General features: G+C 37.5%; 2 protein-coding genes across 3 annotated transcripts in view; one reads left to right on the top strand and one right to left on the bottom strand.

Moving 5' to 3' along the window:
* The window catches only part of LOC137973732 (protein FAM32A-like), a 5,435-nt gene extending 4,945 nt beyond the window's left edge, over positions 1-490 (bottom strand). Inside the window, exons 1-2 of the mRNA XM_068820609.1 lie at positions 347-490; positions 61-208 (exon numbers count right to left, since the gene is read on the bottom strand). Of these exons, the coding sequence (XP_068676710.1) occupies positions 61-208; positions 347-456 (258 nt within the window). The 5' untranslated portion in view covers positions 457-490. The remainder of the gene's footprint in view (positions 1-60; positions 209-346) is intronic.
* Positions 483-17,586, top strand: part of LOC137973715 (HEAT repeat-containing protein 1-like) — a 47,144-nt gene continuing 30,040 nt past the window's right edge. For both annotated transcript variants that reach the window (XM_068820588.1, XM_068820587.1), the window contains exons 1-8: positions 483-1,385; positions 2,501-2,586; positions 3,542-3,778; positions 4,128-4,238; positions 5,908-6,055; positions 16,129-16,236; positions 16,385-16,483; positions 17,463-17,539. In XM_068820588.1, the coding sequence (XP_068676689.1) occupies positions 528-1,385; positions 2,501-2,586; positions 3,542-3,778; positions 4,128-4,238; positions 5,908-6,055; positions 16,129-16,236; positions 16,385-16,483; positions 17,463-17,539 (1,724 nt within the window). In that variant the 5' untranslated portion in view covers positions 483-527. The remainder of the gene's footprint in view (positions 1,386-2,500; positions 2,587-3,541; positions 3,779-4,127; positions 4,239-5,907; positions 6,056-16,128; positions 16,237-16,384; positions 16,484-17,462; positions 17,540-17,586) is intronic.

The raw sequence follows: 17,586 nt of genomic DNA, 5'->3' as shown, positions 1-17,586 counted from the left end.
TTTTGTTTTGTACAACAACATGGCCATCTGATCACGTGAGTGCAAACCAAGAACACTCACCCGTTTTTCTTGGATTTTGTCATAAGCCATTTGAGCAGGAGTTCTCGCATCTTCTGGCTCTTGCGTCTCCCTTTTTTCATTGCTAACTTTAGACAGGTGTTCGACAGCTTCTTCGAGTTTTTTCTTGTCCTTGTTTTTCTTCTTTTTCCTGACATGACATGAAAGTTACGGAATGAGAAAACCTAAATGACGATAACTTTTGAGAGATAAATCGTAATGCTATGGAATGCTAGGAGGAAAAAATTTATATATTTGTAACAAAATGAAATTTTAGAAAACGGCTTACTTCTTTGCGCCTCCGTCTGCGACTCCTTTTAGCTTTAAAGAACCTCGACTGACACCCTCGTAAGCGTCTGCCATGATGGAAACTACGATATTCTTTGGGAAGTACTTCATGTCAAGCCATCTTTTAGGTTAGCTTTGTAACCAAGCCATCTTAGTGCACATGGTGGAAGAAAGAAAGTAACATGTCTTCTCTTGCGAGGCAATTGCAACAACTCCAAATCCCTGCAAATTTGCAATCCAGCGCTGCTTCTAAAACGCCTAAGAAAGCATCTTTTCTTTTTGATGCTAAAGATGCCGCCGACATTGACAACGAAACCGTTTTTTCCATTGGTGTTAACGGCTTAGAGGAGCTGATGGTTATTGAACCAGGCTTCTCATCGTTTGAAAATTTGCTATTCGATGAAGCTTCGAAGTCATTGGAGAGGACGTTGCAGACTAAAGAAGTGAATGAAAATCTGGATAAACATATTGCAAAGTTCTTGAAGTACTTATCGCCGTATTTCTTGCTGAAGCCAGCGCATAAAGTATTGGAGTGGTTGATCAGACGATTCCAGATTCACACGTTCAACGTTGATAGTTTAATGACTTGTGTTCTTCCTTACCATGAAACAAATCTATTCGCCCGTGTGGTGCAACTTTTGCCTATAAAACACTCCTCATCAAAATGGCATTGGCTGCGTCCAGTTCAGAAAGCTGGTAAGCCACTTTCAAAGACAGCCTTCTTGCAGCATTGCATTTCTGATGTGTCCTTCTTGTCTCTCATATGCAACTTGGTAACAGAGGGTATGCCTTTGGAGATGTCACCATCTAGTTCAAGGGTTTTGTTTGCGTTTTACACCGCTACAATTGTTGGCGTTCTACATATGATGCCTGCAGTGACTGAGAAGTTTTTAACACATTTATTGCCTTATTTACTAAAAGGTGTGAACTCTCATATATCCGAACTTCAAGCTTCATCTTATATGATCATAGCTCAGCTATGTTTTAAATGCCGGTTGGAAGAAAACCTAGTTAAAGCTCTCCTGGAAAGCATTTGTAGGGTATGTTGGCAACTGCAGACTAGCCTAAATAATTACTTAGCTTGCAAGTACACATGTAGGGGCACTCTCAAAGAGAAAAAATAGGATTATTGAAAGGTTAGGGTTAACCCATAGTCGATTACGGTTAGGGTTTAGGGTTAGCCTAACCCTAACCTATAAAAGGATGGACCCCAACTACTGTGGGAGGAAAACCAGAGTACCTGGAGAAAAACCCTTGGAGTCAGATTGAGATTGACTGAAATTCAACCCACATACGAGCACATACATTTTTTGTAAATTTCAATTTTAATTCATCAAGCAAATGACATGCTTTTGTTTTGGTTTGAGAGTAATAATTGTCAAGTATCATTTTTTTGCACCAAATCTTTCATAATGCGTCTACAATGTTGCATGTTGTTTTGTTTAGGATAGCAACTCTGATTTCTCACGAGTCCTGGTAATTATGAAACATTAGCTGGGGTTTGCTGATGGTTTGGTCACCGTGCACCGGTGGCTCGGTTGAGCATCGGGCTGTCATGCGGGAGGTTGTGAGTTCGACTCTGGCCGGACCAACACTCAGGGTCTTAAAAAACTGAGGAGAATGTGCTGCCTTTGTAATTACATCTGCAAATGGTTAGACTTTCAAAGTCTTCTTGGATAAGGACTGTAAACTGGAGGTCCCGTCTCACAACCCTTGTTGGAAATTAAATAGTATGGGATGTTAAAGAACCCACTCACTATTCGATAAGAGTAGGGGACGTAGTCCCCGGTGTTGAGGTCTGACCTTATCTGGACGGGGGCCTCTTTCACTTCCTAAAATAAAATTGTAAACTGTGTAATAAGCAGTCTGGCTAAAAAGTCCCCCGAAAAACATTGTAAATTAGTCTTGAATAGCCCCGAGGGGAGAGACTAATAGCCTCACTCACACTCACTCACAGCTATCCTAATTGTTCAATTTCCTTTGATGAGTGTGCTAACATTGTTAAAACTTGAGGTTGGTGGCTCACAGATCCCTTAACAGGTCTTACATTTTGGGGTAGGTCTTTTACATGGAAAACTGACAGCTTCTTATAACACTTGTCACAACTTTTGGTTAATAGGTTCTTTTAATTTGTCATGTTTGATCCTTCCTATAGAATTTAAAACCACAACTCATGGTTGAAGGCCTGTCTTGCATCACATTCATCTGTCAGACACAATCGGTAAAGGAATTATCAAAAAGGTAGATACAGTGACCAGCATTGAGATTGCTTTTATTGCTCAACCCATTTGTTCAATGGAAGGAAAAGTTCTGTTTATTTCAAGCTATTCGGATAATGGTTAGGGTTACATGTAGGGTGCTTATTTCGAGATCTTCACATAAACACAGGAATGTGAAAAGAAATGTCATAATACTGACGTCTTTTAGTTTTTTCACATTGTTGTATTTATATGAAGAAAATTAACTAAATATTCCTTGTCACAGTGCTCGAAATTGTGACCAATATAGTCGCATTTGCAACTGAATTTTTTCCCTTTGCGATTAAAGTAATTATCTAGAGAAATCGCAAATTTCTGAGTACACTGTACAATGATGTTCAGTAGTTTTCACCGTCATCCTTCTGAAATAAAGGGTTAGCAGGTGCCATGTTGCTACTTTTGCTAAAATAAAATTAATAGAGAAGCGAAAAATTGATTTGTTTCTCACGGTGTATGGGGCACATAATATTAATTTTTGTAATGTCATTTACTTGATCATTCACCATATTTTTCAGCAGTTTCTGTATTAATATTGTGGGCTCATATTTTTTGTTAAACCACTGGCAAAACACAGGAGAACAACTTTGCAACTAAATTTTAGTGTCTTGTCGCAAAAGTGCGCCTGGATTTTTTTTAATTTCAAACCCTGCTTGATGGGCTTAATTTTTTTGGGTTATGTTATTATTTTAATCATTTTTAGTATGATAATAGTAAGAATAATGAGTGAAAAAAAGATACAACATTGAATTGTACATTTACATGGTATCATGCAAACATTTAGACATTCAGTAGCACTTCACTGTTAATATTCTTAAAATGGAACTAAAAATAAAAGAACTTCAAACTTAAAAAAAACTATTGCTGTCACATATTAAAAGTGTACATGTATACATTTAACTTGTTTTGACGAAAGTTTTAAATGCATGTATTTATTTCAGGACATTTAAAGCCATTCTTAAGCTCCCAGGTTTGATTGAGACCTTAAAGCAGTTATCATCAACCCATGTAATCACATCCCTGCTTGATGTGTTTGTGCCACAACTTGTCTTCACTGGAATAAAGAATGCACTTGCAGAAGAACAGAACAATACTAGAACGAATTCCTTGTTAGACATTGCTCAAGAAATGGTGAAGGACATTGAATTTGACAAGGGCTCCATCATTATTATTAGCAGGTAAGAGTAAAGGGATTTTTTTATTTCTAATGATAATAACTCATTGTTATCTTGATTGTTAATTTCGGGTTTAGTAATCAATTTGGGGAAATTTCAAATTGGTAAGTACAGTTTAATGTACAACTACATGTATTTGTCCACCAAAAAAAATCAATTTATTAAAGATTCTACTGCTATAGTTGTCCTGCATCAGTTCTGTATACATATACATGTATTACATGGTGTACCCACTCTGAGTACAGTACCCAACAGAATTGGGATAAAGAAACAAAAGTGCTAGAATACATTGCAGTTGTTTGTGTCTGATCAAGTGTTATGTTCTACGGTTAATCTATCATTTATTCTCCAGGGCTCTTCTCAAAGAATATTGCAGTATACGCGGTGCACATGGAGAAAACAAGAAGGAAATAAATAGATTAAATACAAAAGTTAAAGTGCTTGTTCAAACTTTGGAGAAAAGGTAACTTTAAGGAAATGTCTTCATTGTGAATTTCTGCTGTGCGGCTTGCTCTTAGTATGCAGAAGTAAAAAAACAAATAAGCAAACAAAAACTAGTGAGTTTATAGTAATAATTCAATAAATAGAAAAGATCTCAGAACAACAACATCTTAATAGGCCTCTTTCAAAAAATTAATACCACTATGACAGTACTCTTTGTTTACCTTCCAAAATTTTGCAAAAGCATTGTTCCCAGTTTCTCTTGGGACTTACAATGGTCCCAAGAGAAAATAAAAACAATGCTTATGCAAACTTTTGGAGGGCAAACAAAGAGTATTAATTATGGTATTTTTGAAAGTTAAAGTCATTGAAATGATCACTATAAACAGATGTATCCAGGTTTTCAAATTTCGGGTGTCCATCCCGCTAATTAATATTCAAGAACTAATATTCAATCTATTGTCTCTTAATTGCTGCTGCAGTACTCTTTCAGATTTCTAAATTGCACAAAAATAAAGTCTTATACTCAAGGCTGTTGCCTAACAGGAGCCCGGTAGCCTGGGGCTCCCAAAGAATAGCTCTGGGCGCCTTAATTTTTCACAGAAACACCTTTCATTTCATATGTTGGGCTCCTAAGTTCTCAGCATTTAGCTCTGAGGGCCCCTTTAAAATTTTCTTAGGCAGCAGCCTTGACTTAAACTAACAGGGTCGCACAAAACAAAATTTAACGTACTTCGCCATTGGATTCTCTGTCATTTTGCAAAGCAAAGCAATGCTTGAAATTTGCTTGGAAAGCATGCAACAAACTGAACTTCGACTGAAATGTTTAATTATCACTGGCGGCAGATCGAAAGTGTCGCCGATTGTCTCACCTAAAAACTCCTCAAGATGGACATAATAGTTGACAAAATGAAATCATTCGACAACAAAAACCTGAAAATAACAGCTTACCTTGAAATTTAAGGAATTCGATGTTCAATTTCCTTGTGAAATACGCCATTCGCATGTTTTTCCTGGTGTTTGTACTTTGCATAAACATTCGTTTTTTTTCTCTGCATCCAATTGGACCCTTTGTTCCATATTCTATGCGTCCAAAAGGAAAACGAGTGCGTCCAGGACGCAATAATGCACTCTGGATACAGCACTGTATAAAACAAGACAATACTCATTATTAATTTGGTTCAAACCCGGTTATGGTAATTTGGCCAGGTATAAAGAGTTTATTAACATCTTGGACTCATTTTTGAACCAAAGATAAAGGTCCTCTGTTGTACAATTTACATTTGAAATCAAGTGAAGCTATGATCTTCGCAGTTATGAACGCAATTTTTGCAATTGCAAAAATCGTTGAAGTCCTGAATTTTTCAGGCTTCTCTACGCAATTGCAAAAATTGCGTTCATAACTGCTAAGATCATAGCTTCACTTGAATTCATATCCACAGTTCATATATGATTCATTTCATATATCATTCATCATTAATTTACATTTGGTTCAGTACTTCCCATGGTATAAATTTGTATTTATCAATCTTTTTTATGCTTTGGCGTCCATTTTGTAGAAAGCCCCAAACAAAGAGAAATTTCATGGGTCATATCAAATGAAGAGTCTGCATTCACATTGGATTTTTCAATAATGGCCCTGTAGTAGCCAAGTTAGGTTGATCAATACAGAATTTCTTTGTGTGCTACAGATACCCCATTGAATTAGAAAAGGCAATTGAGCAACATTTGGAGAATATCAAGTCTACCAATGTTTCAAGTGAAGTTGGGATCAACCAAATGGCCTCTGTGTGGACAATGGAGCTGCTTTCCTTTGCACTCACTGGTGTCAAATCACAGGTACAGCTGCATCTAAATACCAAGAATTGCTATTGCTATGTGCTCCTACCCATACTACACTTGGCGCTTACACTGAACTTTTGTCATGTACACTACAATATCTCCCTTCATTTAAATAAAACACCCACTGTTCATTTTGTCACAAAATAGTCTGCTGAGAACTGTATCTCATAAATATGTGAAAAAAAACCGTATTTACCTTTGAATAAGTCGACCTTTTATGGCATCAAAAGAAGCTCCAAAAATCGCCCTCGGCTTATACACAGGTCAAAGATTTAGAGCGAAGTTCCAGCTAAATAATTTATTCAAAATTAACATAATGTTTTCATTTGCATAACGAACACAGTGGAAAAGGTTGGCTTTTCATCTGGCAACAAAAGACTTCCAAAAGAATTGTAAGCAATTCCAGTTGAAATGAAAAAGAATTTGTCCAACTCTAAATGTTGAAGATACTTACTAGCACAAAATAATATGAAATAGATGTACTGGAAATTTTCGGTTACCAAAGGCGGAAAGCTAAAAAACGCACATCTGTTTCTTCAAATAAAACATGATCGTTCAACCTCTGAGTAACCTGGCACAATATCCCATGTTTGCGTGCACGCATGGTCACTCGTGTTGCCTGAAAATACTGGTTGGTAAATGATTGTTTTTTGTTCTGTACACAAACCTGGCTGATTTAAATGCTTTTGCAAACTTCGTACTGTTTGGTTTATGAGGTTTTTTTTTTTTTGTCATGTGAGATATTATAAATCAAGGACCAATTAAACCTTGCACATTTTGCATCGTTTTTGAAGTCATTTTCAAAGATTGACTCCAGCTTCTGTGATGTTGTGCTTATCCTCTAAAGCCCTTTATCCCTGAACAACGAAACAGGTTAGTTTGAGGTTTACATGTTCGATTTCCTGAGAACTTTTTCAAAACTCAAGGACAAAATGCCCGCATATACAACTGCTGAACCACAAAACTATTAAAAATGGGGGTCGACTTATACACGGGTAAATACGGCAAGTTTAAACAAGGCAATAACCGACGTCAAAAAAACTACAACTCGCATCATGGACAAGTAAGGTAACATGAAAACATACATATAACGATCTCGTATCTCTTGGAGAAGTCTTGGGCACATTCATAGTCCTTGAGGCGGTCAGGTACACATTTACACCTTGGTCTCAAAGAATAGTGAAGATGCCAAGGTTCCTGCTTCTCCTCTGGACATTCAACCTCTGATTCACCTTCCACTGACTCCTGTTTGCTGATGGGTCTCTGTTTCTTTTTGTCTAGTTTCTTTTTCGTTTTTATCAGCGGTGTTCGTTTTCCAACATAAGATTCCTTTTGGTCTTCTTTCTCAACTTTCTCTTCTTTCCATTTCTTCTTTTCTTTTAACCTCCTTTTCATTTCAGCTTCCACTTTCTTTTCATCACCTTTCATTGCTTCTCGAATACATTAGCTCTACAGCTACTCTGTAATTTTTGAGCATAAATAAAGTATGTATGTATGTATGTATGTATGTATGTATGTGTGTATGTATGTATGTATGTATGTATCTTCAGTATTAGGTTTCTGATATTTTCCCTCCTCATTCTCCTCTTTTACTCTCTATCTTTCTCTCTTGTTCCTCTTCCCTTCTTTACTCACTTTTTTCTCCTCCACAGTTCTCATCTCCTTATCTTCTTCCTCATCATTTTCCTTTTTTGTTTCCCATCTGTTTTTTCTCTTGCTCTGCTTCGCTTCAGCGACATACAGTGCAGACCAGAAATATGCGTCCCAAAAAACGCGTGCGAAACGAGCATACGAAAATTGCACACACGCGTCTGCGTTTGTAACACGCGCATCAAAAACGCGCATTCATCAAAGATAATTAGTATGTATGAGTTGGCCCATTGTCTTTTCATTGTTTAAGTTTTATTGTTACTTTCAGCGCAAGACAATGGCTATGTCAACAGTGAAGTGTTTGATTTCAAATAACGCGTGCTTCCAAGTGAAATTCAAGTCAACAATGCACTCGCTTCCGCTTCACATTTAATTTCAGACATTTGAAAATTACATGTACTTTCACTTCTCGCTGCATCAACAAATGACATAATGAGGGGAATAAATATTTTTCTGTGATTAAAAGGTAAAACAGGACTATTTTCAATTTGAACGACATCGGTTTTGCCAACAGAAATCGACAGTCAGTAAAGTTAGTCGATCAACAACAAATATCGCTAAGAGCAAGACTTGGACGAACGGCGGAGTGAAATGCAGTAAAATCAACGAAATAAGGAGTATATTCATTCGCAAACAAAACTTACTTACGCCATCTGTAATACCGGTAATTTCTCGAATATTTCAAAATAATTTTTGAAATGCGTGCGTGACATTCAAAAGGCGTCTCGGCATTGTGTCCTTTTGCGAATTGAAGCTGTATTACTTCGAATCAGCAAGATTCATTGGAATGCGCTCGGAGTCGAAAAATCTCTCCTTTAAGATATCTTCTGCACCAATTTCTTTCTTTAGTTAAGCTTTACGGAGGAGAATTAACGCAGGGTTGGCTGGAAGCATACGGAGTGAAACCCTGTGTGACAAAAAACGTCGAATTCATTCAAAGATACATGCGACTTTCAGTTGCCGGTTGTTTTATTTTCTTTCAGTTACTCATGAATGCAAAATATTGTTTGTTCAAATTGATGGTTTTAAGGCAGTGAAATTAAAACAAATCTTTATGGTAGATTAAAACAATTTGTTAAACATTACGTAATACTACAACGAAATGAAGAGAGCAGTGCAATTATGGCTCAATCGTAGAATATTAGGGTACTATTCTCCGACTTTCCACGAAGATTTCTACCTGTATTTTACGATTTAAGTCTCTGACTTTATACTCGTATAAATAGTCCCTTTCGCGTATTATGTACGCCGCGGCCAGAGTAAGCCACGGCTTATTTTCTCTCGTATAAACGGCCCTAATGTCGTCTTCTTTTGTTTGAGAGCCTGGAACCAAATGTTTACTTGTCGGAGCCTCAAAGCAGTTATCTCATGACGACCTCTGTGGCGCCATTCTCAGTATTTGACGTTCGCGAAAAACTTGGGATGTTACAAAAACTCCTCAGTAGCGCTGTTTTCTTTTTTTCCCGAAATTCTTAAGCTCGACAAATTTTCGGCAAAGCACTTTTATTGCGAAGAACTGGCGGAAAGGTCAGAAGCTACGGCTACATGACTATTTTCTCCGTTGTCTGGCATTTTCTATGACAACGATCCAAACTGCAGTTTCGGCAACAGAAAGGTCAAAATAACTTAACTATCAGTGGTCAGCTGCAGGATGACAACAGAGTTTTATTATTTTTCATTCAGTGAATGTCGGAAGAATTTAAAACATTCTAGGTTCGTTTCGAAAACTCACAATGATCAGTTGACACCGCTCTTCAATTCAAATGTTCTGGTAAGTTGATAACAGAAATTAAATATTCATTTTATCGTCTGTCTATTGTTTCGTGGAACAATGAACATCACATCTACTATACGAGTTTGCATAACAAAAGAAAAACGCGCATCAAATGCGCGTTTAGAAACGCGCATTTAAAAACGCGTGTGCGCAAAAAACGCGCATGCGTTTTGCGTCTGCGTAGGACGCATATTTCTGGTCTGCACTGTAGTCTCCCTCTGCATCTTTCTTCAAGTTTCTCCTACCTTGTACCTTTCTTTCTTTTCTTTTCTTCTTTTGAGCTTTTGGCCCAAGCTTTTTCTTCCTCAATGTAATTTTTTATCTTTTCTTTTACTCTTCTTTTGCACTATCTTGTCTTCATTCTTTTCTTCACCTTTTTCAGGTTCTTTGTCTTCACCCTCTCCAGCCAAAGGAACCATAGCTTCTCCTGCTTGATTGCTGTTCTTTTTTGCCTTTTTTGTCATTTGCTTTTCTTACTTTCTTTATGCATTGCCTTCAATTTAGTCTCTTCTGCAATTTTTGGTTCTCTCAATTTGACCACTGCTTCAACCTTTGATTCTGTAGGGCCAATGCCATGTGTAGAAAGCAGGTATCCCAAGAATTCTAGCTGGGGCCTTGTAAACTCGCACTTCTCTTTAATTAAGGTTAAACCTCTTTGTTGTATTCTCTCCAGCAACTTTTCAAGCCTCTCATCATGCTTTCGATCATCTTTAGCAGGAAGAATGATATCATCAGAAATGTCACATACAAATGTACACCTTCACATCCATGAAGAACTTGTTGAACATTTGGCATGTTGGTATATTTCAGGAGCAGATGTTGTACCAAACATCAGTACGGTACAGTGAGACCAGCATGTGTTGTAAAGTTTGTTATCCCTTGAGCTTCCTCACTCAGCTCCAGCTGATGATAATCCCACTTGAGGTCTTATTTTGAGAATAATAATAATAATAATAATAATATTGGGTCATACAGTACCGTGCAAAAGTAAGTTGACAGTCTGTTTCAAGTCTCGATTCTCTACTCTATCTTTGATCCTCGATTCTCACAAGGATCAAGGATAGAGAATCGAGGAAAGACAATAGAGAATCGAGTCAAAGGAATCAAGAATTTAATGCGCTGGTCGCTTGACTGATTCCTTGATAGACTAATAGCACAAGCGCAACTGGGAATATGAGTAAAAGAAAAGCCTGCCAAAGTTTCTCAGATGACGTTGTTCAGAAGTAACACAGAAAAGCGAGCGAGTTTAGCCCTCTTTTAAATCCAGTTGCTGAAATTGGGAAAAAATCATGTGCAACGAACGAGGCTATTCTGTGTGATTGCAGAGGAGATGATTATTCTTCTGGCCATATGATCGAAGCATACTCAACAATCACACGGACTGTAAACAGTCTTCAACACTCTCGGACTGGCCTGGTATTTCAAGTTTACTCCGTAGCCTTCTAATTAAGAGCACGACCTGCCTGACAATTTTAGCTGTAACCTACAATATAGCTTTTTATTGAAAATTACTTCCATAGTATTGCGAGAATGGAAAGTCTTTGAAACTATGTGTATTCTGTGCAATTGCGGAGGAGATATTATTTTTCATCCGTGTGATTGAAGCATACTCGACAATCACATAGACTGTAAACTGTTTAACAGTCTTCGACACTATACACCAGAGTGACATTTCAAGTTTACTCCATAGGCAGTTTGTAGACCTTACTGGATACATGTCATCAGTAACACTGCAGTAGCAGACCTTTCTGGAAACAAATGCTGGAGACCCCGAGTTTCATTGCCCGGCCTTGTTTGTTTATTCCCTTACAAGAAAAATCAATCAACAGTCACCGGGATCAGGTTAATTGGGGAAATATTATTCACAAAATAGGCAGGAGACGAGAAAAAGACAACATGTTGCTCTCATGCGCGAACTCCCAACTTGAGGTATCAAAAGTTGGATGGACCAGCTTTTGCTACTGGTACTTAGTCCTGCAATGATGTCATTCTCAGTTCACTCGAAGCGCTTGTTGTTTTCAAAGAATGAAACCTTATACCGGTGAACAAGTTTAGCACCGAGATTCGACCATCAATGTAATTTTCCTTCAGGGGCGTTACTAAACACTTGAACGGAATGGAACGGAATGGACCGGCTATTTAGCGATATAGCGACTCAATTCACGATCCTCAATTCTTGCAAGGCTTGAGTTGAGGCTGTCAACTTACTTTTGCACGGTACTGTATCTTGGAGAACTTCACCCACCGTTGGGATAGGGTGTCTTTCTCTTGTTATCTCTGCACATATCTACGCACAAACGAATCTCCACAGATGGTTTTGGGGCTACAACAACTGGACTGACTCAAGGTGTTAGACCTTGCACCTTCTCAATAATGTCCATTTGGTCTTAGACTACATGTACATTTGTAGCTCTTGTAACTTTTTCTCAACTTTCTCTCTCAGACTGAATGGCACTTTTCTAGTATGCTGTGCTACTGGCTTAATGTCACTGTCCACATGAATCTTAATGTGATAATCATTCAACTTGAAAACCCCTTCAAGACATGCTTGATATTTGTTTAAGCATTGACAAGATATCCCAATCTGAGTACCTGCAACTCTGTAGCTGTCTTCTGCCTAGTATTGGCCTGCCTTCATTGCAAATAACAATAAATTCAGCTGTAATTTCCTTTCCAGCTACACTCACCACTGCCTCTAATTTTCCCAGAGTGTCTATAAATGGTTCCAATGAGCCATAAGGGTACAGTTTCTGGATTGACTTCTCTGACTTGCATTTTATACCGTTACTCTTCAGCTCTTCCCATGTCTTCTGATCCACAAATATTACAAGAAGATCCCAAATACACTTCTAATAACCATGCCACCAACTTGCAAATCAATGGTCTCAGCACCATTTTCTGTGCCTGATTTCTTGAATTATCCTGTAAAGCGTAGTACTCATCTCATCTTCCTCACATTCTGTGCTGCTTTTTAGACACTTAACTCCACCATTTTCACTCTTTTCCTTTGCCTTGTTTTTCTGTTCTTGATGCATAGATGTCTTGCAAACTGAAGCAAAATGTCCCTTCATGTTACACTTCACACATTTCTTAGATCTTTTTTTTTTTTTTTTTTTTTTTTTTTTTTTTTTTTTCCTTTATTTGCAACAATACAAGAGAATACAATGCTTACGAACAGTACACTGACTACTTACAGCACTAGCTCTATTTACATGATATTACTCTAATTTTAACAGTGTTTGAATTACATCGACTAACAAATCTACACGACTAACAAATACAGTGAAGACAGTACTACTAACACATGCAGTGACGACAAAGGGCAGAGAAAAAAAAAAGAAGAAAAATAGATAATTATCATTACAGCTTGAAGTTGCACTATGGAGGCATCAAAAACAGGGTAAAGGCATGTGGTTCACTGCAGGTAATGTAAGATATGCACCTGACAGGAGATTTGAAAGAAACTAATGGGTAGGAGATAAATACAGATAGGTGAAGAAATATACTAATATTAATTAGATCCTCATATATCCTGCAAGAGGTTTCCATTTCTTTGTGTCTCCACTTTTTATTTCTATTTCATATCGTGATTTTAAAGTGCGTATGAAATGTGTAAGATTTGGATGGCCTTCTTTTGTCTTAGCGAGCCATATGTGATATCGTGCTAAGAGAAAGCAATAATTTATAAGAAGTGCGAATTGAGAGATATCTGGCCTCAGACCCAAAGCAGTAGTATTTGTCAAAGCATAATCCCTAGGAAGTACATTTAGGTTTTATCAGCCATTCAGTAAGTTTATTCCAAAAGTGAGATGTGTGGCTGCACGTCCAAAAAAGATGAATAAGTGACTCAGAGGAGGTGTGACAAAAGCTGCAGTTTTCATCGCCCTTTAGACCTATTCTAAATAAGAAGTTATTGGTTGATACGCGTCTATGTAAGAATTTAAACTGGAACTCTATTAGCTTAGTGCTCTTTGTGCATTGTTTAGCTAAAATATAAGCAGCAGTCCAATTTATGTTGTCATTTGTTGGTAGGTCACAATCCTGTAGCCATTTTTTTGACTTGACTCGGGGTTAAGCTCTTGATACTGATCAATTTTTTATATATTAAGGTAGTTGCTTTTTTGACTTGTAAAATTCTTGTTGTAAGTGGCTCCTTTTTGTGGTCGGTGTTTTGTAGATCTTGAAAATTTGAATCGATCCGAATAGACTTAACAGCGGATATTAATCCGTAGAAGCTGAGAGGGCGAGGGTCAATTTCATACTTACAGCGAAAATCACTTAGCGAGAGAAAGTTGTTGTCCGATCCTAAAAGATGCTTCACCCGAGTTATTCCCTTATTGAACCAATTTTGAAAAAAAATTGTCTTGTTGGCTATCTTTATTAAGGAGTTATGCCAAAGTTGTTGGTCCAGAAAGTGATTTTTCGATGCTATTTCTGGTTCAAAGTTAACTTCTGCCCAAATTTCTAATACTTCTTTTAAAAAGCCATCCGAAGTTGTTATTTTCGATAAGATGTCCTTAACATTAAGGTTGTAGGAAAAAAAGTTTTGACAACCATATTTTTGGAGGGTTATATCGAAAAAATTTTCCATTTTCCCTTGTTATTGTTATCCAAGTATTTTTTAATCCATGTCGTTTTGAGGGATTTATTGAAGGAACTTATATCAATCATTTTTAAGCCACCATCACCGAAATCGTTGATCATTACCTTCCGTTTTATCTTGTCTCCTTTGCCATTCCATAGAAAAGTGTAGAGTAAGTCATTTATTTCGTTTAAAACTCTGTAGTTTGAGCGAAGAGGTGAGAGCAGGTAGACTAATTGGGAGACCACTAGTGATTTGATAACAGTGATTTTCCCTAGCAATGTGAGTCGGCGGTATTTCCAGCATCTCAGGATTTCTTTAACTTTTTCGAGTTTCTCATTGTAGTTTAAGGAGGCAGATAGTTCGGGATCTGTTGAAATCCATAGACCTAGGGATTTAACCTTGTCTTTTGGCCATTTGAGTTCTTTTCCTGATAACAAAATTTTATCATTTCCAACACTTGCACCGATCCATAGAGCTTCAGTTTTCTTATCATTGAGTCTGAGGCCAGAGACTTTGCTGAAATCGTCAAGCATTACGAGGGATGAAAAAAGAGATTCGCGTGACCCGTCTAATATAAGTGTTGTGTCATCGGCATACTGACTTAACTTAATTTCCACATTATTTACAGAGATTCCCTTTATATTAGTATTTTTTCTAATTGCCATGGCAAGCACCTCTGCTGATAGGATAAATAAATAAGGTGAGAGCGGGCAGCCTTGCCTAACACCTCGTTGAATCTCAAAAAAATTACTTGCCCATCCATTATTCAGAATACAGCTTTCGGTATATTTCTTAGATCTTGCCGGACAATTATTTTGGTTGTGTGCAAAACTTGCCGCCAAGCCGGCATGGGTAACACTTCTTCTGATCCTTTTTCACAGCAGAGTCCTTAAGCTCCTTGTCTTTGATAGCATTAACACTTACATTCCCATTTGTGCTGCCTTCAATTTGCCTTACTTGTGCCTGTGAAAGTTCCAGGAATCAAGCAATCCTTTGTGTTTCTGCCAGAGTTAAATCCTGGCCTTTTGCTAGAAGTTTCTGCTGAAGATCCATAGACTTGCATTTATCGACAATTTGATCCTGTATGATGTATTTGCTCATTCCTAGAATCTCCAAGCTCGCAATTCACAGGCTGATTGCTGAGCCGTACTACAAATTGATCTACAACTGTACTGATTGGGGTTCCTCTTGTTTTATCTGGCTACAAATGTTACGCTCGTATGGTTTGTTTATTTGTGGTGTAAAATACAGTTTGCATCTCGAGTGTTTGCAGCACACCTTTATAGCCATTGTTGGTTTCACCCCCAGGAACACCAGGATCAGTCAGAGTCTCAAACACTTCTTCTTGGACTTCCATACCTGCACAGTACTAGTGCAATTATAATTATAACACTTTCTTCTGAGCAGCTGCAGTAACTCCTCGACCATCAACATAAAATTGGAAAGCTTTCTTTCAATGTCACCATCGTGTTGCCACACTCGTGCTATCTCCTTTGCAATCAAATATTCAGTATTTGCAGTATTCTGCAAAGGTCAGCATTTGTCACCATAACTATTGCTCAAATCTCTTCAGGGCACTTATCAAACTGTTTCTATCCTTGTCGTCAATTGTAGTAAACAGATTTAACCCTTTAAATGACAGATTTAACTCATATAGAACCACAACGTGAACTGCTCATTTACTATTCCATGTAATCCTACCCATAGTTCACTTGGCGCTTATCGTGAACATGCATCACATACACTACACAAGTGAAGGTCTCTTGACATACAAATCCAGTCGTCATGTTTCACCTGTTTTAGACAAACAAAGAAATTTTACATGGTATCCAAGAGATCTATTTATCCATCCCTGAAGTAATTGTCACAAGTCAACTATTTTACTTACATGTAGACTGTACCCAAACTCGTGGTAAGTGTTAAAAGTTCTGGAGAAATTATTTTAAGAACTACATGTACATGTGCAACGACCAGAAAAGGCCTGCAGGCTACATGAGCCCATAGCCTTTTTAGGCGGGGACATTTGTTATTTGAGTTCACTTGTTAGCATCCTTTTGTCAGGTTATTCCAGACTCCAGCACAACACTGCTTTTGAGTCTTCATCATCCTCAAGCTCAAGTGCGTGAAATGGCTGTAAATTGCATTGGAAATCTTCTCAGAGGAAAAGAGGTATTTACATTTAATGCTCTGAACCCTTCAACAAATTAAAGCATCTCATGTTGGGTCAATAAAGTACAATGTTGATAATGATGAAAAATCATATTGGTGTTAAGAGAGGGACTTTCGCAAACGGTTTTACATGTATTTCTTTGTTTAGGGCATTTCAGAAGACAAAGACTTTATAAGCGATTTGTTGCTGTCACGGTTAAAAGATGATGACCCTGTTATTGTGTCTTGTATTCTGAAACTTGGACAGGTTTGCCAATGAAATGTTTTGTGTTTTGCAGTAATGTTAACAGTATCACACAAAGGCAAGTTGACAGACTTGACTTGATTCCCAAAACATGTTTTTGCATCTCAAAGGTTGGGGACATTCATGGTTAGAGTGGGGAGAATCAAGGAAGAAGCAGCCCTCAAACTAGTGCAATACAATGTATCTTCAAAGGAAGATAAATAAGTTAATTAAGTTGTACTGAATGTGGTCAATTTCCAGCACCCTGTCAATGTTACAGTATACATGTACATTGTCCCAACCTTGTTTTATTAGAAAAATAGACTCATGAATGATACTAGCTGAGTGTATAAAAACATGAGTTCACTGATAAGTTTGTTCTGGTTGCTTTGTATCATTGACTAAATGCTACATCCTTGTAAAAGGTAAGCATTTGAAGACAGAAAAATTGACTTAACAGTCACCGAACAGGAGTTTTGCACACACAAAAGATGAAAGAAAGAAATTTTTTCACATGGCTTTTGAATATCGTTATTAATATGTTTAGCAAAATTCATGAGATGACTCGAATTGGTACAATGTACATGACTTTGTGTACACCTCTTAACTGTTTCTTCCTCAAAACATACTGAATGAGTCTGTCAGTGAAGAAGCGCAAGTGGGAAGAAAACCTGCCTTTTGACAGTTGGCTAATAACATCACGACTTTGTTGACTAAGGCACATTTTTCAATGATTCTTCATGTAGTGAAAATATGTGTAATGGCACAAACTTTGTGTCTATCAAGCTTGGTAACTGTGCGTACTCTCACTCAACTGGCCAAAGCGAAAAAAAACTCTTTGTTTGTTCCCCCAAATTTTGAATAAGAATTGTTTTTGTTTTCTCTTGGGACTATTGTAAGTCCCAAGAGAAACTGGAAACAATGTTTATGCATTTTTTTTTTTGGGGGGGAGGGGAGGACAAACAAGGAGTATTCTCTTTATCTATGTCTTGTTGTTTTTCAGATTTTAGTTGATAATATTCCAGCCCCTCAGTTTGTAGCAGAGATGTTAAACCTTTTAAAAAAGAGATCATTTGAATGGTGAGCAAGATTGACACACATACTTACTAGTCAGAACACGTTATACT

Source organism: Montipora foliosa, chromosome 10 (genome assembly GCF_036669935.1).
Source record: "Montipora foliosa isolate CH-2021 chromosome 10, ASM3666993v2, whole genome shotgun sequence".
Classification (NCBI taxonomy): domain Eukaryota; kingdom Metazoa; phylum Cnidaria; class Anthozoa; order Scleractinia; family Acroporidae; genus Montipora; species Montipora foliosa.
The sequence above is the reverse complement of the archived record's forward strand: the minus strand, read 5'-3'. Positions and strand labels throughout refer to the sequence as shown.